At 36.4% G+C, this 18,907-nt stretch overlaps 1 protein-coding gene across 1 annotated transcript; it reads right to left on the reverse strand.

Annotated features, from left to right (window-relative positions):
- Nucleotides 1–652: 652 nt before the first annotated feature.
- On the reverse strand, nt 653–18,252 carry wdr1 (WD repeat domain 1). Its single transcript, XM_073820345.1, has 15 exons — nt 18,094–18,252; nt 16,006–16,127; nt 14,276–14,366; nt 13,143–13,290; nt 12,887–13,067; nt 11,320–11,397; nt 10,791–10,871; nt 10,485–10,718; nt 8,762–8,851; nt 6,376–6,530; nt 5,895–5,982; nt 4,658–4,768; nt 4,403–4,576; nt 2,857–3,001; nt 653–1,307 (listed from the first exon to the last, which is right to left on the reverse strand). The coding sequence occupies exons 1-15, from the start codon at nt 18,107–18,109 to the stop codon at nt 1,201–1,203; spliced, it is 1,821 nt and encodes a 606-aa protein (XP_073676446.1). The 5' UTR covers nt 18,110–18,252; the 3' UTR covers nt 653–1,200.
- Between the last annotated feature and the right edge of the window lie 655 nt (nt 18,253–18,907).

Below are 18,907 nucleotides of genomic sequence, written 5' to 3' on the forward strand. Positions count from 1 at the left end.
TCGAAAAAATGAAGTCAAAATATGAGAATAAAGTTGACACATTACAAGTATCAAGTCAAAATACTATGAAAATAAAGTCGAAATACTACGAAGAAATTTGAAAAATTACGAGAATTAAGTTGAAATACTACGAGAAAAGTCAAAATATTACAATAATAAAGTTGAAAAATAAAGTCGAAATTTTACGAGAATAAAGCTGAAAAACTACCAAAATAAAGTTGAAATATGAGAATAAAGTCAAAATACTACAACAATAAAGTCGAAAAAATGAAGTCAAAATATTATGAGAATGAAGTTGAAATATTACTAGAATAAAGTCAAAATACATACTGGAATACTGTTGTCACTAATAATAGTAATACAAATAATAATAATAATAATAATAATAATAATAATAATAAAGTAGTGTTTAATCCAAATCTGCCAATTTAATTAGACAAATAATTGTTTCCATTTGAATAGTTTATTTTTGAACCCATTAGCAGATATTTGTACTTGTTTTAAGCAAAAACTCATTGCATTTTGATAAACTTTTCAAGTAAATGTATCTTGATTTAAGAACTGTATTGGAAAAATAAAGACAAAAATTCTGAGCAGGAATACCATTCACCCGTGTTTGTGAACCAGTAGTGAAACAAACTGAACCAGAAAGTGCATAAAAAGTGTTTTATTATCATTATTAATATAATTATGAATCACATCCACCCAATGAAAAACGAATCAGAGACATCCAATCAGAACAGTAAATAAACATCACGTGAGGGTTAGAAGAGAGCAATACTGTCTCACACACTCACACACACACACACACACACACACACACACACACACACACACACACACACACACACACACTCACACAGGTCTGCGATTGGTTTCTGATGATTATTGCTCCCTAACGTCCCTCCTCAAGAAAGGAAGAGTAGTTCACGGCCAATCAGGACTCAGGAACACCTCGTGAACTCTGACCCCTGCGTCTGGAATGTCACGTATATATGTGTGTGAGTGTGTGTGTGAGTGTGTGTGTGTGTGTTGGTCAAGTGCTTGATGTCTGTCTATCCGCGCGGCGATATCAAAGGCATGATGATGTTGTTTGTTCTTCAGCTGGTTTCCAGCGGAGTGAACCGAGGGCAGCGGTGATCTAACGACAGAAAAATAGAGGAAGAGCGACAGAAAGACAGCGAGAGCGAGGGCCAGAGTTTAGATTTTCAGAGTCCACTGTTTGACGGAGGCGTCGTGAGACGTCGTGACCAGAGTGTTTGGGTTCAGCCACGCCACACCGCTCACATGATGCAGCCGATGAGAGTCTAAAACACACAAACACAGGCACAGATCAGGACCTGTTCTCATCTAAAGATCAGTGCTGGGGGTGACGCTTTACAAGTAACGCAAGTGACGTAATAATGTTACTTTTAACTAGTAACTAGTAAAGTAATGCATTACTCTTTAATTGACAAGAAAATATCTGAGTTACTTTTTCAAATAAGTAACGCCAGTTACTTTTTCCTCCGTTTATTGATTAAAAGCTCTCCTGTCCTCATGTTGAGAGAAATTGTGAGTAAGATGTTACTTTAGTTCTAGAATAAGTGTGAACATGCATTAATTCATCTCACTCACTAAAAAAAAACAGATACAGTATTCTTCAAAATCAATAAAAATCTGCAAATATGTTCAATAATACAAATATCCTTTATGTGTTTAATCCCATTTTATTAACCGATGTCTTTGCTGCCGACCTTCGATGATCCGATTCATCCATACTAATAACATAGTGTTGGGGAAAGTTACTTTTTAAAGTAATGCGTTACAATATTGAGTTACTCCCTAAAAAAGTAACTAATCATGTTACTTAGTTACTTTTTATGGAAAGTAATGCGTTACGTTACTTTAGCGTTACTTTTTAAATCTGGGCAGGGCTTGCTTGTTTGTTTTTAATATAAAAAGCTGTATTTTTGTCAAATATAAAAGCCTCTTCACACCAAAAGCCTCAGGCTTAGAGAAAAGTAAATCTCCGTCTGTACAGTAGACCGCAGAAGAACAAATGTCAACTCTTCAGCAATAAAAAAAAGAAAACAAATATTAGATTATCTTGAGTCATTTCTGCTTAGTATGGATGAATTGGATCATCGAAGGTTGGCAGCAAAGACATCGGTTAATAAAATGGGATTAAATACATAAAGGATATTTGTATTATTTAACATATTTAATTATTGCAGGTTTTTATTCATTTTGAGGAACACTGTATCTGTTTTTTAGTGAGTGAGATGAATTAATGCATGTTCACATTTATTCTAGAACTAAAGGAACATCTTACAATTTCTCTCAACATGAGGACAGGAGAGCTTTTAATCAATAAATGGGGGAAAAAGTAACTCAGATATTTTCTTGTCAATTAAAAAGTAATGTTACTTTACTAGTTACTTGGAAAAAGTAATATTATTATGTAACTTGCGTTACTTGTAGTGCGTTACCCTCAACACTGATTATAAACAGAAATTACTCAAGATAATCTAACATTTCTTTTCCTTTTTTTTTTATTGCTGAAGAGTTGACATTTGTTCTTCTGCAGTCTACTGTACAGACCACAATTTACTTTTCTCTAAACCTGAGGCATTTGGTGTGAAAAGGCTTTTACATTTGACAAAAATACAACTTTTTTAATTAAAAACAAACAAGCAAGCCCTGCCCAGATTTAAAAAGTAACACAAAGTACCGTAACGCATTACTTTCCATAAAAAGTAGCTAAGTAACGTAATTAGTTACTTTTTTAGGGAGTAACTCAATATTGTAATGCATTACTTTCCCAACACTGCTGAAGATCATCTGAGACGCTGCTGAGACGCTGGTGCTCCTTACCTGGTATCTTGATCCTCTTGTCGGGATCGCTGACGGTCCACACGTACACCATCATGTCCATCCCGCCGGTGGCGAAGTGCTCATTATCAGGTGACCAGGACAGACAGACCACCTTCGCATGATGACCGTAGAACTCGTTCTTCTCCTGAAACACAAGCATTCAGTTACACACCGCCGTACAAACACACAACAGACATTAGAATCAGCTCAAACTACCATGAATTCAGATGTTTATTTGTAAGAACTTCTTAAGAATCATTTTTAAGAACAAGGATTCACGCACTCTTGAAAAAAACAGGATATGAGAGGAATTCAAAATTTAAAAGTGAATTTTTTAGAACTGGAAAAGTCTGGATACTTAATAAAACCCCCAAAATGTCATGGGAATATTTCTAGTTATGCTCAGATAAAATATGAAATATTTGAATCAAGTCAAGTCAAGATTATTTATACAGCGCTTTTTACATTACAAGTTGTGTCAAAGCAACCTTACAGTATTAAAATAATAAAATAAAATGTCAATAATGCAAGATAGAAAAGAAATCAGATAGAAAAACAAAAAAATGTGTTTTAAAAAGTAAATCTGTATTTCAGAAACAAATGGAAAAAAGCATGTAAACTAATAAAACTTTAAAGGCAATTTCAAAATAAATATACATTTTACTAGATATGCCATGATAAAAAAAAAAAAAAAAAAAAAAAAAATGTACTAGGTAGGAACTGAGAGTTAAAAATATTTACTTTTTAAAATATTTACATCCATCAAATCTTGGATGACTGGACAAAATGAACAAGATATTAAAATGCCACTGACATTTTTGTAATGAATATGCATTTTTCTAGTTATGCAAATTCATTCTATTTTAAGATCCTTATCCAGTAAATCAGGAAGACATGGAAATCAATGTAATCCTAAAGCACAATAATCACTTTTGCAATTAATGAATGTAATTAATAATAGACTTTTTTTATAGTTATGCTGAGCTTAGATAAAAACTGTGAGTAAAAAAAAAAAAAAAATAAATAAATAAATAAATAAATAATAATAATAATAATAATAATAGTAAAACGGCTAAAATCATGGGTTATTTAAAAAAATAAATAAATAAAGAATAACATTTTTTTAGATCACACATTAAGATAAAAAAAACAAAACAAAACCAAAAAAGCCCGTCCACTGGAAATATTATGTAAATTAATAAAATCTGACACTTTTATCATTAATATATTTGATAGTAAAGCCAGATAACTACACAAAAGGAATTTTTTTTTTAACATTTAAAGGTTTAAAAGGAGCAGGAACCCTGAAGAACACTCAGTTGTTAAAACTTATGGAATCATGAAATATATGATTTTAATTTGAACTATAACTATTTTAGTAACTTATTTTAATTTTCTGGACACTGCTAGTTTATATAAATTACGAAAAGCTTTGAAAACAGAACCAGAGAACTGCTGAACTAAATGATTGGTTTGTTATGATCCTCTGGTTTATGACTGGTCAAAGTCAAAGGCATTCATGAATATCTGAGTGAAAGGAGTTTACCTTGTATCCATCAGCGACAGTAAACACAGTGACCACCTTCTTCTCGTCCGTCACGGCCAGAAACGCTCCATCCTGAGAGTAAGACATGTCCGTCACGGGTCCCTGCACATCCAGCACCTTCCCATCATCCTTCAGAGTGTTTCCCTGAACCGAGTACAGATGCACCTTCCCATCCTGCAGACACACAGCAGCTCAGCATCAGTCTGAGATCTTTCAGTGATTATGCTAATAGTCAAGGCCTGATTGGTTACTCACAGCTCCGCCCACAGCCACAGTCACGCCTCCAGGATGAACGGCTACAGATTCAGGCTCGTATCCCAGAGAGTCCAGCGTGAAAAGCTTCTTCTTGTCCTTCAGCAGCACCAGCTGCACAAAACACACCTTCAGTACTGCACACAGTCACACTGCAGCATCTGAATAACCCTTAACCTTTATCATCAATTATGGTCAATTAGAAACAATTCACCTCCCTTCTGTGTTTGACATTAAAGTTGTTCACTTCCAGAACATCTGCATACATACACTGTCAATCAAGTTTGGGATCACTAAGATTTTGAAGAATTCTTTCCTGCTTAATGTTTATTTGATTAAAAATACAGAAAAAACTAATATTATGAAATATTATTGCAATTTAAAATAGTGGTTTTCTATTTTAATATACTTTAAGATAGAATTTATTCCTGTGATCAAAGCTGAGTTTTCAGCATCATTACCGCAGTCTTCAGCGTCACATGATCCTTCAGAAATCATAATATACTGATTTATTATCAATGTTGGAAACAGTTGTGCTGCTTAATATTGTTTTGGAGCCTGTGATACTTTTTTCAGGATTCTTTGACAAATAAAACGTTGAACAACATTTATTCAAAATAATAACCTTTTCTAACAATTCAAGTCTTTGCCATCACTTTGTATCAATTTAACACATCCTTGCTGAATAAAAGTATTCATTTCCTTCAAACAAAGACAAAAAGAAACATTTTACTGACCCCAAACTTTGAACAGTTGTTTATACGGTTATAAAAGATTTCTGTTTTAAATAAATACTGTTCTTTTTAATGTTTTATTCATCAAAGAATCCGGAAAAATATATCACACATTTCATAAAATTAAGAAGCACAACTGTTTTTAACACTGATAATGAATCAAATTAAAAAAACATATTAGAATGATTTCCAGAGGATCATGTGACACTGAAGACTGCAGTAATGATGCTGAAAATTCAGCTTTGCCTGACAAAAAAATAAATATATTCAAATTGAAAACCATTATTTCACAATATTAAACTTTTTTTTCTGTATTTTTCTTAAATAAATGCAGCCTTGATGAGCAGAAAAGACATCTTTAAAAACATTAAAAATCTTAGTGATCTTAAACTTTGAGCAGCAGTGAACAGAACAAGCTGTTTTTTGCAGCTGGCCACAGATTTTAGTACTTTTTTTGTTATTGTTGGGCTTCATGTGTGTGTAAGAGAGAGAGTGTGTTTCTGTACCTGTCCGATACACACGGTGACAGCGAGACCTCCTGGACCCACACTGACACACCTGGGCTGCATGTCCATCTTCACCATATCAGACGCACTGAGAGAGAGAGAGAGAGAGAGAGAGAGAGAGAGAGAGAGAGAGAGAGAGAGAGAGAGAGAGAGAGAGAGAGAGAGAGAGAGAGAGAGAGAGAGAGAGAGAGAGAGAGAGAGAGAGAGAGAGAGAGAGAGAGAGAGAGAGAGAGAGAGAGGGAGAGAGGGAGAGAGAGAGAGAGAGAGAGAGAGAGAGAGAGAGAGAGAGAGAGAGAGAGAGAGAGAGAGAGAGAGAGAGAGAGAGGAGAGAGAGAGAGAGAGAGAGAGAGAGAGAGAGAGAGAGAGAGAGAGAGAGAGAGAGAGAGAGAGAGAGAGAGAGAGAGAGAGAGAGAGAGAGAGGTGAGCTTCAGCAGGTGTTCAGTCTCAGGTGTGCTGCTGTATGTGTGTGTGTTTGGCTCACCTGTACTCTTTCTTGCTGAGGTCGGTGTAGCGGACGGTGTCGTCCATACTGCAGGTCACCAGACGGCCCGAATCGTCCACCGCCATCCTGGACACCAGGTTCGAGTGTCCTTTACCCAGAAACTCGTCGTTCTCGCCGCTCTCAGAATCCCAGTAATGTGCGGATCAGGTCAAGGACAGACACACTCAGCACTAACCACATCTGTGTGATATATATATCGTATAAACTACAATTGCATTATCAAGTATATGACCTACACCTACAAAGTGCACTAGACTAGAAGGTTAGACTACACTACACATTTTGTTATGTTGCTGCCTTATGTTAAACTACTTTACATTACTTTTTTCCCACATCAATCTACACTCCCTACTCCATAATGGCAAAGCAAAAAAAAATTTTTTTTTTAACATTTGTGCAAATTTATTAAAAATAAAAAAAACTGAAAAGATCCCGTTGCATAAGTATTCATACCCTTTTCTGGGACACTGGAAATGTATCTCAGGAGCATCATATTGCTTCTAGATGTTCCTACACTTGGAGTGGAGTTAAACTGTGGCAAATTCATTTGAATGAGTCTGATTTAGAAAGACACACACCTCTCAGAAAAGGTCTAACAGCTGAAAATGCAGATCAGAGCAAAAACCAAGATAACTGCCTGTAGAGCTCAGTGACAGACTTGCGTTAAGGCCATGATCTAGAGAAGAGTTCAGAAACAAATCTGCTGCATTGAAGGTTGACAGAAGCATTCTCCATAATGGAAGACGATTGGAACAACTAGGACTCTAGAAAATGTCCAAGCTGACAGAGATGGAGAGGTGAAAAGGTGAGGCAAAGAATGGCAGATAATTGCCAAATGCAGATGTGCAAAGATGCTCACATCAGACCCAAAAACACTTGAGGCTGTAAAGCTGCTTCAACTATGGACTGAGTTAAGGGGATGAATACTTATGCAATCTACTTACTTCAGTGTTTGATTTTGAATACATTTGTAAAATGTGCAAATCTGGTTTTTGCTTTGTCATTATTATGGTGTATGGAGTGTAAACTGATGTGGAGAAAAACTAATTTAAAGTAGTTTAACATAATGCTGCAACACTACGTGAAAAAAATGAAGGGGTATGAATACTTTTGCAAGGCACTGTAAGGGCAGAAAATGTGTATATTTATATAATTTCATATAGTTAATCAATATCCCACGAAGAGTGCTGTTTTTTTCTTCAAAAATCCATATGGTTATAAATGTAATATTGATTTTATACAACAGTTCAATAAAAAAGATGTTAATCAAGACGGCATATTGCCTGTTTTTGCTCAATTTTGACAACAAACATCATTCCAATTTTTTTTAAACACAGCCACAGGACTGTTTTGCATTGAATAAATCAAGTGTTTAAATGATTTGGTTCAATCTTATTAACAGTGCACACCAGTAATGTTTTTTTTTCTAAGTACATTTATACAAATTACTTGGATGTCCTAATTGAACTGTGGCCTAATCCTGGCTTAGTCTAAACCCTGTCTGTGAAACTGGCCTCAAAGTCTTATTGCGGATTAAACTTAATTTAATTCAAAAAGGTGATACACACTGTTAAAAAAAATGGCTTTATAAAGGTAAAAATTACCATTCAAGCACTTTTAAGGACCTGTATCCACGCATGTTCATTTTCAAGAACTTTCCAGTGCCTTGAATTATTATTATTATTATTATTTTTTTAAATTCACAAACTTTCAAGGATTTGAAGGACCCATGGGAATCCTGAAAAACACACTCAGCAAAATACTGTCTAGTTATTGTTATCGATAAAAACCCCAGAATATCTCTCAATATCATTTGTCAATATCGCACACCCCTACTCTGAGGCATTCTGGGATTTTGTCACTAACAATAATTAGACAGTAAGTGTGTGTTTGTGCTTGTTTCAGCATCTCATGAACAGCAGACTCAATAAATGCGTGTTGTGTTTGCTGGTCAGTTCAACTTAAGAAACATTACATATGCCACCCAAAACTGATTTCCAGGTGATTCCTACTTTTATACCATCATTTTTAGACATGCGTATCATCTTATGTCAAATTTTTACTTCAGTTGAAATAAGCTGTTCCCAATAAATGGAAACTGAAATCCCTATCAAATATCCATCTTTGTGCCACAGAAGCTGCATCTGATGTGGCATTGAAATGCATTTACAATTTCATGCAGCTTGAGTGCTTTTACACCTTAATATTCTGAGAGACTGTTAATGATTTTTTTTTTTTTAATTAAATGCTCATTTTTATCCTAAAACACTGCCTGTGCTGTTATTTTAACTGCACTCTAGGTGTTGTTTTTTTGCAGAGTGAGTGACATATTCAATAACATCATCTTCCTCACGGACTGAAGGATATTAATGTGTCCGTCGTGGCTGGCTGAGTAGATGCTGGATCGGCCGCCCGCCTTATGGACCGTCAGGCACTGGATGGATTTGGTGTGACCCTGACAAACACACAGTAATAACAGCGTTACGCAGCTGATCTTCTTACTTAGATTTTTAGTCTTGTTTCCAGCCAAAACATCTAAAAATTCTTAAAGGGGTCATCAGATGCAAAACTAACTTTCCGTGTTGTTTGAACATTAATGTGTGTTGGTAGTTTGTGAACACAACCACCCTACAATGATAAAAATACACCCAGTGGTATTAGTTTATTCTTTAAAAGTAATATCCCCTTTTAAAATCAGCTCATTCTCAGCTTCTTGTTGTTGAGACGAAACACAGTTGATTGACAGGAGCGTCTTACCTTAGCCCCGCCCTCATCGAGCTGAAACAGTCCGACTCTGATCTCCATTGTGTGACTCAGGAGCAGAGGAAGACTCTAAATGAGCGATTGAGGTGTTCTGTTGTTGGATGTAATCATGAACACAATCTGAGCCGCTGAAGAGGCCGAGGTTTAACGTTACTTTCGTTTTTAAATGGAAAGTGCTGATCCCGATCTACATATGCGTCTGTGTTCGTGTGAATCATTCCTGATGCAGTTTCACCCACAGCAGAAGTAAGTAGAAGGGTTTTTTATGCATCTTTGCAAATGGCCTCTTAATAATGTGCTTGTTGGCAAGTTTCGCCGATAAACGGCTAAAGTAAACATAATCCCAGAGAGGGGGGCGGGGTTAGCAGAGCTCAGTGGCATTTAAAGGGGCCATGTCCTAAAATGAGCTGAAATTTTGCAGAGCTGATTTTGACAAGGTAAAAGGGTGTTTTTTACACTACTAGTATATTAGAGACTTTTCATTAAAACCTTAAAGAATCATATGAACTTGTGGAAAATGTGCATCCGATGACCCCTTTAACTCAAGAAGGATTTTCTAGACAAGTAAAAATGATTAGTTTTCAGAAAAAAAAAACAAGTCAAAATTAAGTGTGTTTTTGCCTAAAACAAGCAAAATAATCTGCCAATGGGGTAAGAAAAATAATCTTATGTGACCCTGGACCACAAAACCAGTCTTAAGTTGCTGGGGTATGTTTGTAGCAATAGCCAAAAATACATTGTATGGGTCAAAATTATAGATTTTTCTTTTATGCTAAAAATCATTAGGACATGAAGTAAAGATCATGTTCCATGAAGATTTTGTGTAAAATTCCTACTATAAATATATCAAAATGTAATTTTTGATTAGTAATATGCATTGTTAAGAACTTAATTTGGACAACTTTAAAGGTGATTTTCTCAGTATTTAGATTTTTTTTGCACCCTTAGATTCCAGATTTTCAAATAGATGTATCTCGGCCAAATATTGTCCTATCCTAACAAACCATACAGCAATAGAAAGCTTATTTACTGATCTTCCATATGATGTATACATCTCAGTTTGGTAAAATTTAACCTTATGACTGGTTTTGTGGTCCAGGGTCACATTTTTCAAACAGAAAACAAGAATATTTTTCTGACTCTGCAAAAACTCACTTAATTTTGACTTGTTTTTTCTGAAAACGAATCATTTTTACTCTTCTAGGAAAATCCTTCTTATTTTAAGAATTTGTAGATATTTTGGCTGGAAACAAGACTAAAAAGTCTAAATAAGAAAAGCATCTTTTGCAGTGTGATCTAAGAGCGCCGGCAGACGTCCGTCTCACCTTGATGGTGCGCAGCGGCCGGTCGGGGTTGTTCTTGTCCAGGTAGTTGATGTATCCGGACAGAGAGATGCTGAGCAGGTGGTTCTTCTGCCATAAGCAGCCCAGCTGCTGGTCCAGAACGTCTGAGCCCAGGTTAAAGGTGGTGACGGCCGTCCCGCTGCCCACGTCCCACAGTTTGACCGTCTTATCGCCCGACGCTGAGATCAGCTGCGTGCTGTCAGGACTCCAGCTGACCTGAGGAAGAGGAACACCATCATCATCACCATCATCATCATCATCATCATCATCACACTGAAGAACACTCACAGCGTAAATGCCTCCATCATGAGCCTTCTCTCCTCCCAGAGACGCCACCTTGTCTCCAGTTTTACCGTCGTACAGGAAAATCTGAACAGGAGACACAAGAGTCAACCTGAAGCTCAAACAAACTCAACTGATGCTTTTACATTTCAAAAACAGTTTATAATCAGAAAGAGAAACATTGTCGTTATACACAACATTCGCGAACAAATTCCTGACTTAATGCTTGTTCTCTCAGTGCTGGTTACTTCAATGACTGACTTTTACTCCGGTCTGTTGTTGTGGGGACATTTCCACGCGCCGAAACGTGACGAAACGTTAGAAATATTAGATAGAATGGATGTTTGAAGTGATTAGAAATAGTTGATAGAAGGGAAGCTGAGTTTTGAAAGCTCTAGGAGGACTAGCGTGCAGAAATGTAGTCCCAGAAGAATAATAATAAATCAGTAGGTTGTCTTTCTCAACCTATTAAATAAATCACAAGTACATGGTTTACCAAACTGAATCTGTTAAATGATCAGGATGAAGGTCTCACCTGTCCGTCTGCTCCGGCTGACACGTAACGATTCCCATCCGGAGAAAACCGCACACAGTTGACGAAGCGGCTGTGATCCTGCACACACAAACACACCAAAACACTGACTTTGAGCTTTGAATGAACAATGATGTAAGAGCAGCTGATGGAGGAAATGAGCTGCTGCTCTGAGGACAGACATCAGATAGCCATCGCTCAGGATAGGAGCGGCTCATCCAAATAAACACATCGGATCTACAGCAGCGCTCTGCTGGGTTGCTAGGGCACGGTTGTGTGGTTGCTAGGGTGCTGTAGGCTGCAGTAGCTGTTATTGAGTCATTATGATACACGTTCAATGATGATACAATGTGTATTTATGAGCGCTAGACTCACTTTATTTACATATTTGCAGCATTTTTGTGGACAGAGGTTTACAGCATTTCAGCAGCATTACACTAAAACAAAAGCTTGTGGGTTTGAACATTTGAAAGCAAAGAATTGAAAACGGCAGTACTGTAACTTGTAGTAAAAGATTTTTAATTGGTTGCAAAAGGGGTGGAAAATTTCGGGTAAATTCGAAAACTTTCCATGATATTTTTTGGAAACTTTCAGAAAATTTGAGTAACTTTCAGAAACTTTTCGAAAGCTTTCCGGACATATGCTGCCTCTTTGCAACCCTAAATATTACGATCAACTGTTTAGCTGTTGGTAAAAACGTTAACAATAAATAAATAAATAATAATTTACAAACCCTGGCCTAAAGCATACTTGTTATGTATATGGGTATGCATAATAAGTGTAATTCTGCTTTAAATTGTTGTTTTTCCAAAAAAAAAAAAAAAAAAAAATCTGTTTGATTTAATTGCATTTTTGTTTTTGGTTTTCTGAGCAAAAAATAAATATCATACATTTTCCCCTAATTTACAGAAGACACCCACTAAAATGTCATTCAGTGTCAATCTTGTCAGGCATATTTATGACATATTAAAAGACTAATCACTTCACCCCAAATACTAATTAGTTGTAATTCTACGTTTTTAAAAATGTGCCACTATCCTAGGTTTTGCCCATTTGTCAGTAAGAATTTTTATTAATTTCAAACACAATCAAATGTAATACACTCCCTTATTCTTTTATATATTTTAATACGCACACGTCAGAATAAGCATGTTGTTTGAATTTTGAATCTAACATTAGGCTATTTAAACAAAATTTAGACATTTGTCCAAAATCTTAAAAGTAGACACTTTACTTACATTTAATGTGCTTTACATCACCACAAAATCACTTTTGTACATTTCTTTTGATGTGGACATCTTATGCATTTTTTAGCTAATTAGCAAATTGTTCTCGGGCTGCTTTTACATAGTCGAAAACATAACAGCAAACTACTAGTGATGCAAGAACAACACACAGCTGTGATTTACGCAACTCTAGTTTAAAAGAGAGCAGACATTTTATTGCTCATAACTTCTAGAGAGAAACAGTGCAAACACTAAAGGAGGAGGAATCATACATAATTGGAAACTAGTGTTTGCATCTAAACCCATGTATACTTGGAGTAATGTAAAGAAACGCATGCACTTACACTAATGGTGCATTTGAACTTGAAGGGCGGTCCCTCCAGGAAGGTGGTGCAGTTGTCGTCGCTGCCGGTCACCAGACGATACGGCCGCGTCTGTTTGATGTCCACGCTGTTGATGACCTTACTGTGACCCAGGATCTCTCCCACAGACGAACCCGAATCCCAGAGGAACACGGCGCCGAACCTGTGCGAACACACACGGGACAGCGTGAGCACTGGGTTTGAACACCTGGGGGCGTGGCCTGCGGCTGTCACTCACTTCTCTCGGCCCTCCCCCACCACGGCCACCCTCTTGCTGTCTTCGGTCCAGGCGATGTCCTTGATCTTTCCTCCGAAGGGCTGGTACTCGTACTTCAGCAGGTGCTCCTTCTGCGTCGTGTCCCAGATACGGATCTTCCCCGACACATCTGCGGAGAAACAGACACGCTCAAGCAGGGCTCTATGCTTACTTTTCATGTTAGGACCACAACAAAATTCAGGAGCACATTCTAAACAATAATCAAAAAAAATAGCCCTTCCGTTACGGTGTGATATTTGACTCGAAGTAATTAAAAGGGAATTTTGTTTTCACATTTTCATGTTTAATGAGGCTCAGAGGTGGCATGAGTGCAATCAAATTCATGTTGAGATTAATGTTTAAAATAACACTTTAAATACAGAAAACTGGAAGATTTTAAAAACTGAAAAGATCTGCCAGCAGGTGGCAGCAAAACACATTTAATTACTGAATCATTCATTCGTTTGATTAGTTTAAACAGATGGTTCATTTAGGAATAAAGCAAGTGAGTGTCTTTATGAATGGGAAATTGAATCATTTTACTAGATTAGTTGAAAAACGCACGTTCATTCATAAACCAAACACAGCTGTGTTTGAATGGAGATGCGCAGCGGCTCAGTTGTGACTTGTTTCAGACTATTTTTGACGACGAAATAGAGCAAAATCAGGCATAGTGTTATAGTCACATAATGTAAGTCAACTTCTTGTTTATTTAACTGCTGTATTAGATCAATATCTCATTTACAAACTCCCTTCAAATTATTGAAAACTGTCACTCATCTTAGTTTGCGATATCACAAAGCTCTATTATAATCAACTGTGCTCTCTATACTGCAATCAATCTCTTATCTACACTCTCTCTATACTTTATTTATGAAAGGATTGGTGAGATATGTCTGCGATACATTACACAACGTTGCAAAAACACGTAGAAACCTTTGAAGCTCCCCTCAGCGCAAACACAAATACGCTGATCTGCTCCTAGATATTTTTCCCAGTCGCACGCAGTAGTTTTCAGTCACAAATGCGAGTCAAATGGTGGCACTGTAAAAACCTGTCCAGGAGCGCACAAACACACGGAGCGGATCTCAGAGCTCAGACGGAGCGGCACTCACCGCCGGACGCGATGTAGAATCCACTGGGAGCGTATTTGGCCACGATAACCTGATGAGGATGCTCCGTGTAGATGTCTGCGATCGCTGGGTTCTGGAGAAGAGAGTGTTTAAATGTCAATACTGTAAAAACACCGTGAATAGACACACTGTAGAAACACTAACTGTTGAGAAACAGATGCTTTGCAAGATTGAAGGTGACTGACTTTGAGGCATCCCTTAGTTTGCAAAATATAAAACACTGACTTCAGCTGCTCTCATGACCATGGTAAACTTTATAGAAACACTCACGAATCACATCAGCCATGATACACTCGAATCATGTCACAAAGATTGCATTCACAAGCTTATGAATGGGAAACTAATAATGTTCTTTATGTTCAGTGCACGTCAGCGTGAAAACACACTAGATGCAGCTTCTGTATTGACAGTAAATTTCTTAAAATTTAACTTTTTTTCATAAAACTGCATTTACAATAAGTAATTTGCATGCACAAAATATGATAGTATTGTACAACTACAATAGAATTTAATCATTTAAATTTACTGCACCTTCATAAACTAAATATAAGCTCAGGAAAGCAAAAACACCTCATGTGCATTTCTTATTTATCATTTTGTCATGTCAGGAAGATTGTATTTTTGCACCGAAGACACGTGAACACCACCACAATGTCGTAACTAGAATAAAACAGTTTGGCAAGACAAACTTTAGCCTAGCTTGAAAGTTTAAAGCAGTTGTAAAAGCCTTAAGTTTGAACATTTAAATAGATGGATCACATAGATGTTGTTGCTAGCATGAGAATAATAATAATAATAATAATATAATAAAAAGCAGCTGTAAAAGCTTGACATTTTCAACTTTATTTAGATAGATTAGATGATTAACATGTTACTAGCATGATTAGCATGTTACTAGCATGTTGTTAACATGTTTCTAGCATGCAAGAAACATTTCAGTCTGAAATAGTTTGAAGTAGTTTTAAAAGGTTGAATGTTTTGAAGGCAATACAGATTGTCAGAGATAGATACATAGTTGGTAAGGTGTTGCATGTGGTTGCTAAGGTACTGAGTGGTTACTAGGGTGTTGCTATGTGGTTACTAGAGTACCTGGAGTGGTTGCTAAGGTGTTGGTATGCGGTTGCTTGGGTACCAGGGATGGTTGCTAAGGTGTTGCTATGTGGTTGCTAGGGTACCCAGGGCCAAAATTGTATTTTTGCACTGAAGACACATGAGCATCACCACAATGTTATAATTATGAGCGAGAAACTGAATTATCTTTAGGTTGTGGGCATGTCTGTAAGAAAACATTGGATTTGGCATCTGTATTAATGGTAAATGTGTTGAAATCAATGAAATTATTATTTTTTTTTGCATGTTGCATGTACAAATGACCATAGTATTGTTCAGTTATGATAGAATATATAACAATTAAATTCACAGAACAGTCATAAATTTAATAGAAAACTTGTAGAAGTCTCTTGGCGTCAAGTGATTGAACCTGACACTATAATCACAACTTCCCAATTTAGAAATACAAGAGATAAAAAAAAAAAAGCTTTGTGTTTCTGCTTTAAAGCTCTCTTACAAACTTACACTATACATATGTTACGATGAACAGAATTCCTCCTTGTTTTGACAAACTGAGAACAATTTACAAAACATTTTGCTGTTATCACTGAATCTTTGATATTCCTTCAAGACGGCAGTATCTGCTACTGAACCGATCTCACCTCAATATTCCTGATGATCACGCTCTTGCCGTTGGTGTACAGGAAGTTGTTCCCTTTGGGGTCTCCACCCAAGACTTTGGCCACGCCCCTTTCCATGTGAGGAAGGCTGGCGAACACGCTCTCTGTGGGACAAGAAAAAGGTTAAACTTCTTAAGATAAATTCTAAGACAAATTCCTTAAGATGAATTCGATTTTTTGACAAAAGTACTGAAGAAGTAGCTGCTTGAACATTTTTCAGTAGTGTTAACAAACTGTGCACAATACAGACAAATATTCACAATAATAGAAACCTTTCTTGTTTTAAATAAGAAACTTGCAATCATTTTTCCCAATGTAAAAGACATCAGATGTGCTTGTTTAACAACATTAACCATCATATATGCTGGAAACTATTTGGTTAACTTGACATGAAGAAAAACCACAAGAAACAAAAACAGTTTAGAAAAGTAAGAAACTAAGTTCATCTCAGAATTCTTAATAATATATTATGACCCAACTGGAAAAGTAAATGCTAAATACAGGCATTATATGCAAGTTTAAAGGTTTTGTAATGCTTAATATTTGAAACATCCCAATAAATTCATGTTTGTCCCTCTTTTGGGAGCTGCTTTGCTTTAAAACCTGTGCTAAATGCATAAATATACACTGCTGATCAACAGTTTGGGATCAGTAAGATTTTCAATGGTTTTTAAAGATGTTTCCCATGCTCATCAAGACTGCATTTATTTGATCAATAAATACAGAAAAAATGTAATCTTGTGAAATATAATTTCAATTTAAAATAACAATTTAAAAATGTGATTTATTCCTGTGATCAAAGCTGAATTTTCAGCATCATTACTGCAGTCTTCAGTGTCACATGATCCTTCAGAAATCATTCTAATATACAAATAAATGTTGAATCTTTTACAAAAATATAAACTACCATCTTAAAGTTTGGGGTCAGTAAATATTTATTCTATAATTAATACTTTTTTCACCAAGGATGTGTTAAATTGATATAAAAAAAAAAGTGATAGCAAAGACATATATTGCTAGAAAATATTTCTTTTGAATAAATGCTGTTCTTTTTAACCTTTTATTCATCAAAAATCCTACAAAAATTAATCACATTTTCCTAAAAAATCTTTTTAAATTAAGCAGCACAACTGTTTCCAACATTGATAATAACAGTAATCACAAAATAACTTATAAATTTAAAATATATTAATATAGAACACCATTACTTTAAACTGTAATATATTTCACAATATTACATTTTCCTCCATTTTAATCGAGTAAATGCAGTCTTTGAGCATATAAGAATTTCTAAAAAAAAAAAAAAAAAAAAAAAATTAAAAACATTAAAAAAACTTTAGAGCAACAGTGTAAATCAGTCGAAGTTAAAGGCTACATGTCACTTTTGAGGACAAAACATTAATAAATCATATACAATAGTGTATTATGGAATACAAAACAGAATTAACTACTTTTATTTTTAATGTTTTGTGACTCAAAAATAACGACAATTTTTCAAACACACCCCTGTCTCCCATTGGTCAGTCAAACTGAGAGTCCCGCCTCAAACGCCTGCCATTGGCTGATACAGTGTCAAGCTGATAATGATGCTGGAACTAATAAATGTTTGGATCACAAATCAGTTTTACACTCTTAACGCTGATTTTAGAGACAAACACGTGGTTAGTTCTGCATTATAAGGTAAAATACACACTTTAAACACATTCACCACAACCTCCATTACAACACAATGCTTCTGGACATTAATACTGGTATTTGTTTAAGTACTATGGATATGCTTCAGTACAGTTTCCGAGCGGAGAGAAACAGGCCATTAACACACACACACACACACACACACACACACACACACACCGAGCAGGTAAACACACGAGCTGCTGCTGCTGTCATGACAATGAAAATCAACCAGCTGGAGCACAACTACCACTATATACACTGATAACACACACACAAACAAACAATGAGCAACACATTCACTGCGTGTCTGCATACAGTAACACACAAACACACACACACACACAGAGAGAGAGACACTGACGGGAATCCGACAGACAAAGGCTGGTAACTTACTGAGCTCGTAAGACATCTCTGCTTTATTTCTCCTCCGATGAGCGAATGAATGAGCGGCTGTGTGACTGAACGCGGCTGAATCGGGCCCGTCCGGATCTGTGCGCTTCTGTCACCGGCTGATCGCTGAACGCGGAAGAGGCGGCGGCGCGCGGACGGCTCGGCTTTGCCCATATATAGTAAAGACCGTTCGGGCTCGATCAGACCTGCGCGCACACGCCCGACCCGGAAGTGACGTGGAACGGGAGAAAATGAACGATGATGGTGTTTATGATCGTTCTGTCTTCAAACGTCCACTGATTTCAGCATTTGTACATTGAACACATGATTCTTCGCTTTGAAGTTGTGTCACAAGTTGAGAGCTTTATCACAGTACTAAGAATATAAGGGTATTTATTTATAAATATATATTATTGCAGTCATCCAGTGTTCCTCCTTTTACTCAATATCATGTCCATCTGCAATGCTTGATTCTAAATGAACAATCACAGCATTCAGCAAACTCTGAATAATACGACCATCACCCTTAGCAACTCTTGACCGCTCGGCATAGAAAACTCTTTCCTGCTGTGCTTGTGTTCTGCCTCTCTCCAGTCTCTATGAATAACTTAATACAAAATCAATATCGCATGTCCATGTGTGTATGTATTTGGTATTAGAAGCCATAAGTGGGATATAATGTACGTTCAGCTGATCTTTATTGTAAAATAAGCCAGGGGTGATGATATAAGACTCCTGGACCACACTCTACATTATGTCCTACTGTATGTGCTGAATCATCATAGCAATAAAAGGAAATGCTGTTTGTGCTTTTGGA

Source organism: Garra rufa, chromosome 16, assembly GCF_049309525.1.
Source record: "Garra rufa chromosome 16, GarRuf1.0, whole genome shotgun sequence".
In the NCBI taxonomy this organism is placed as follows: Eukaryota; Metazoa; Chordata; class Actinopteri; order Cypriniformes; family Cyprinidae; genus Garra; species Garra rufa.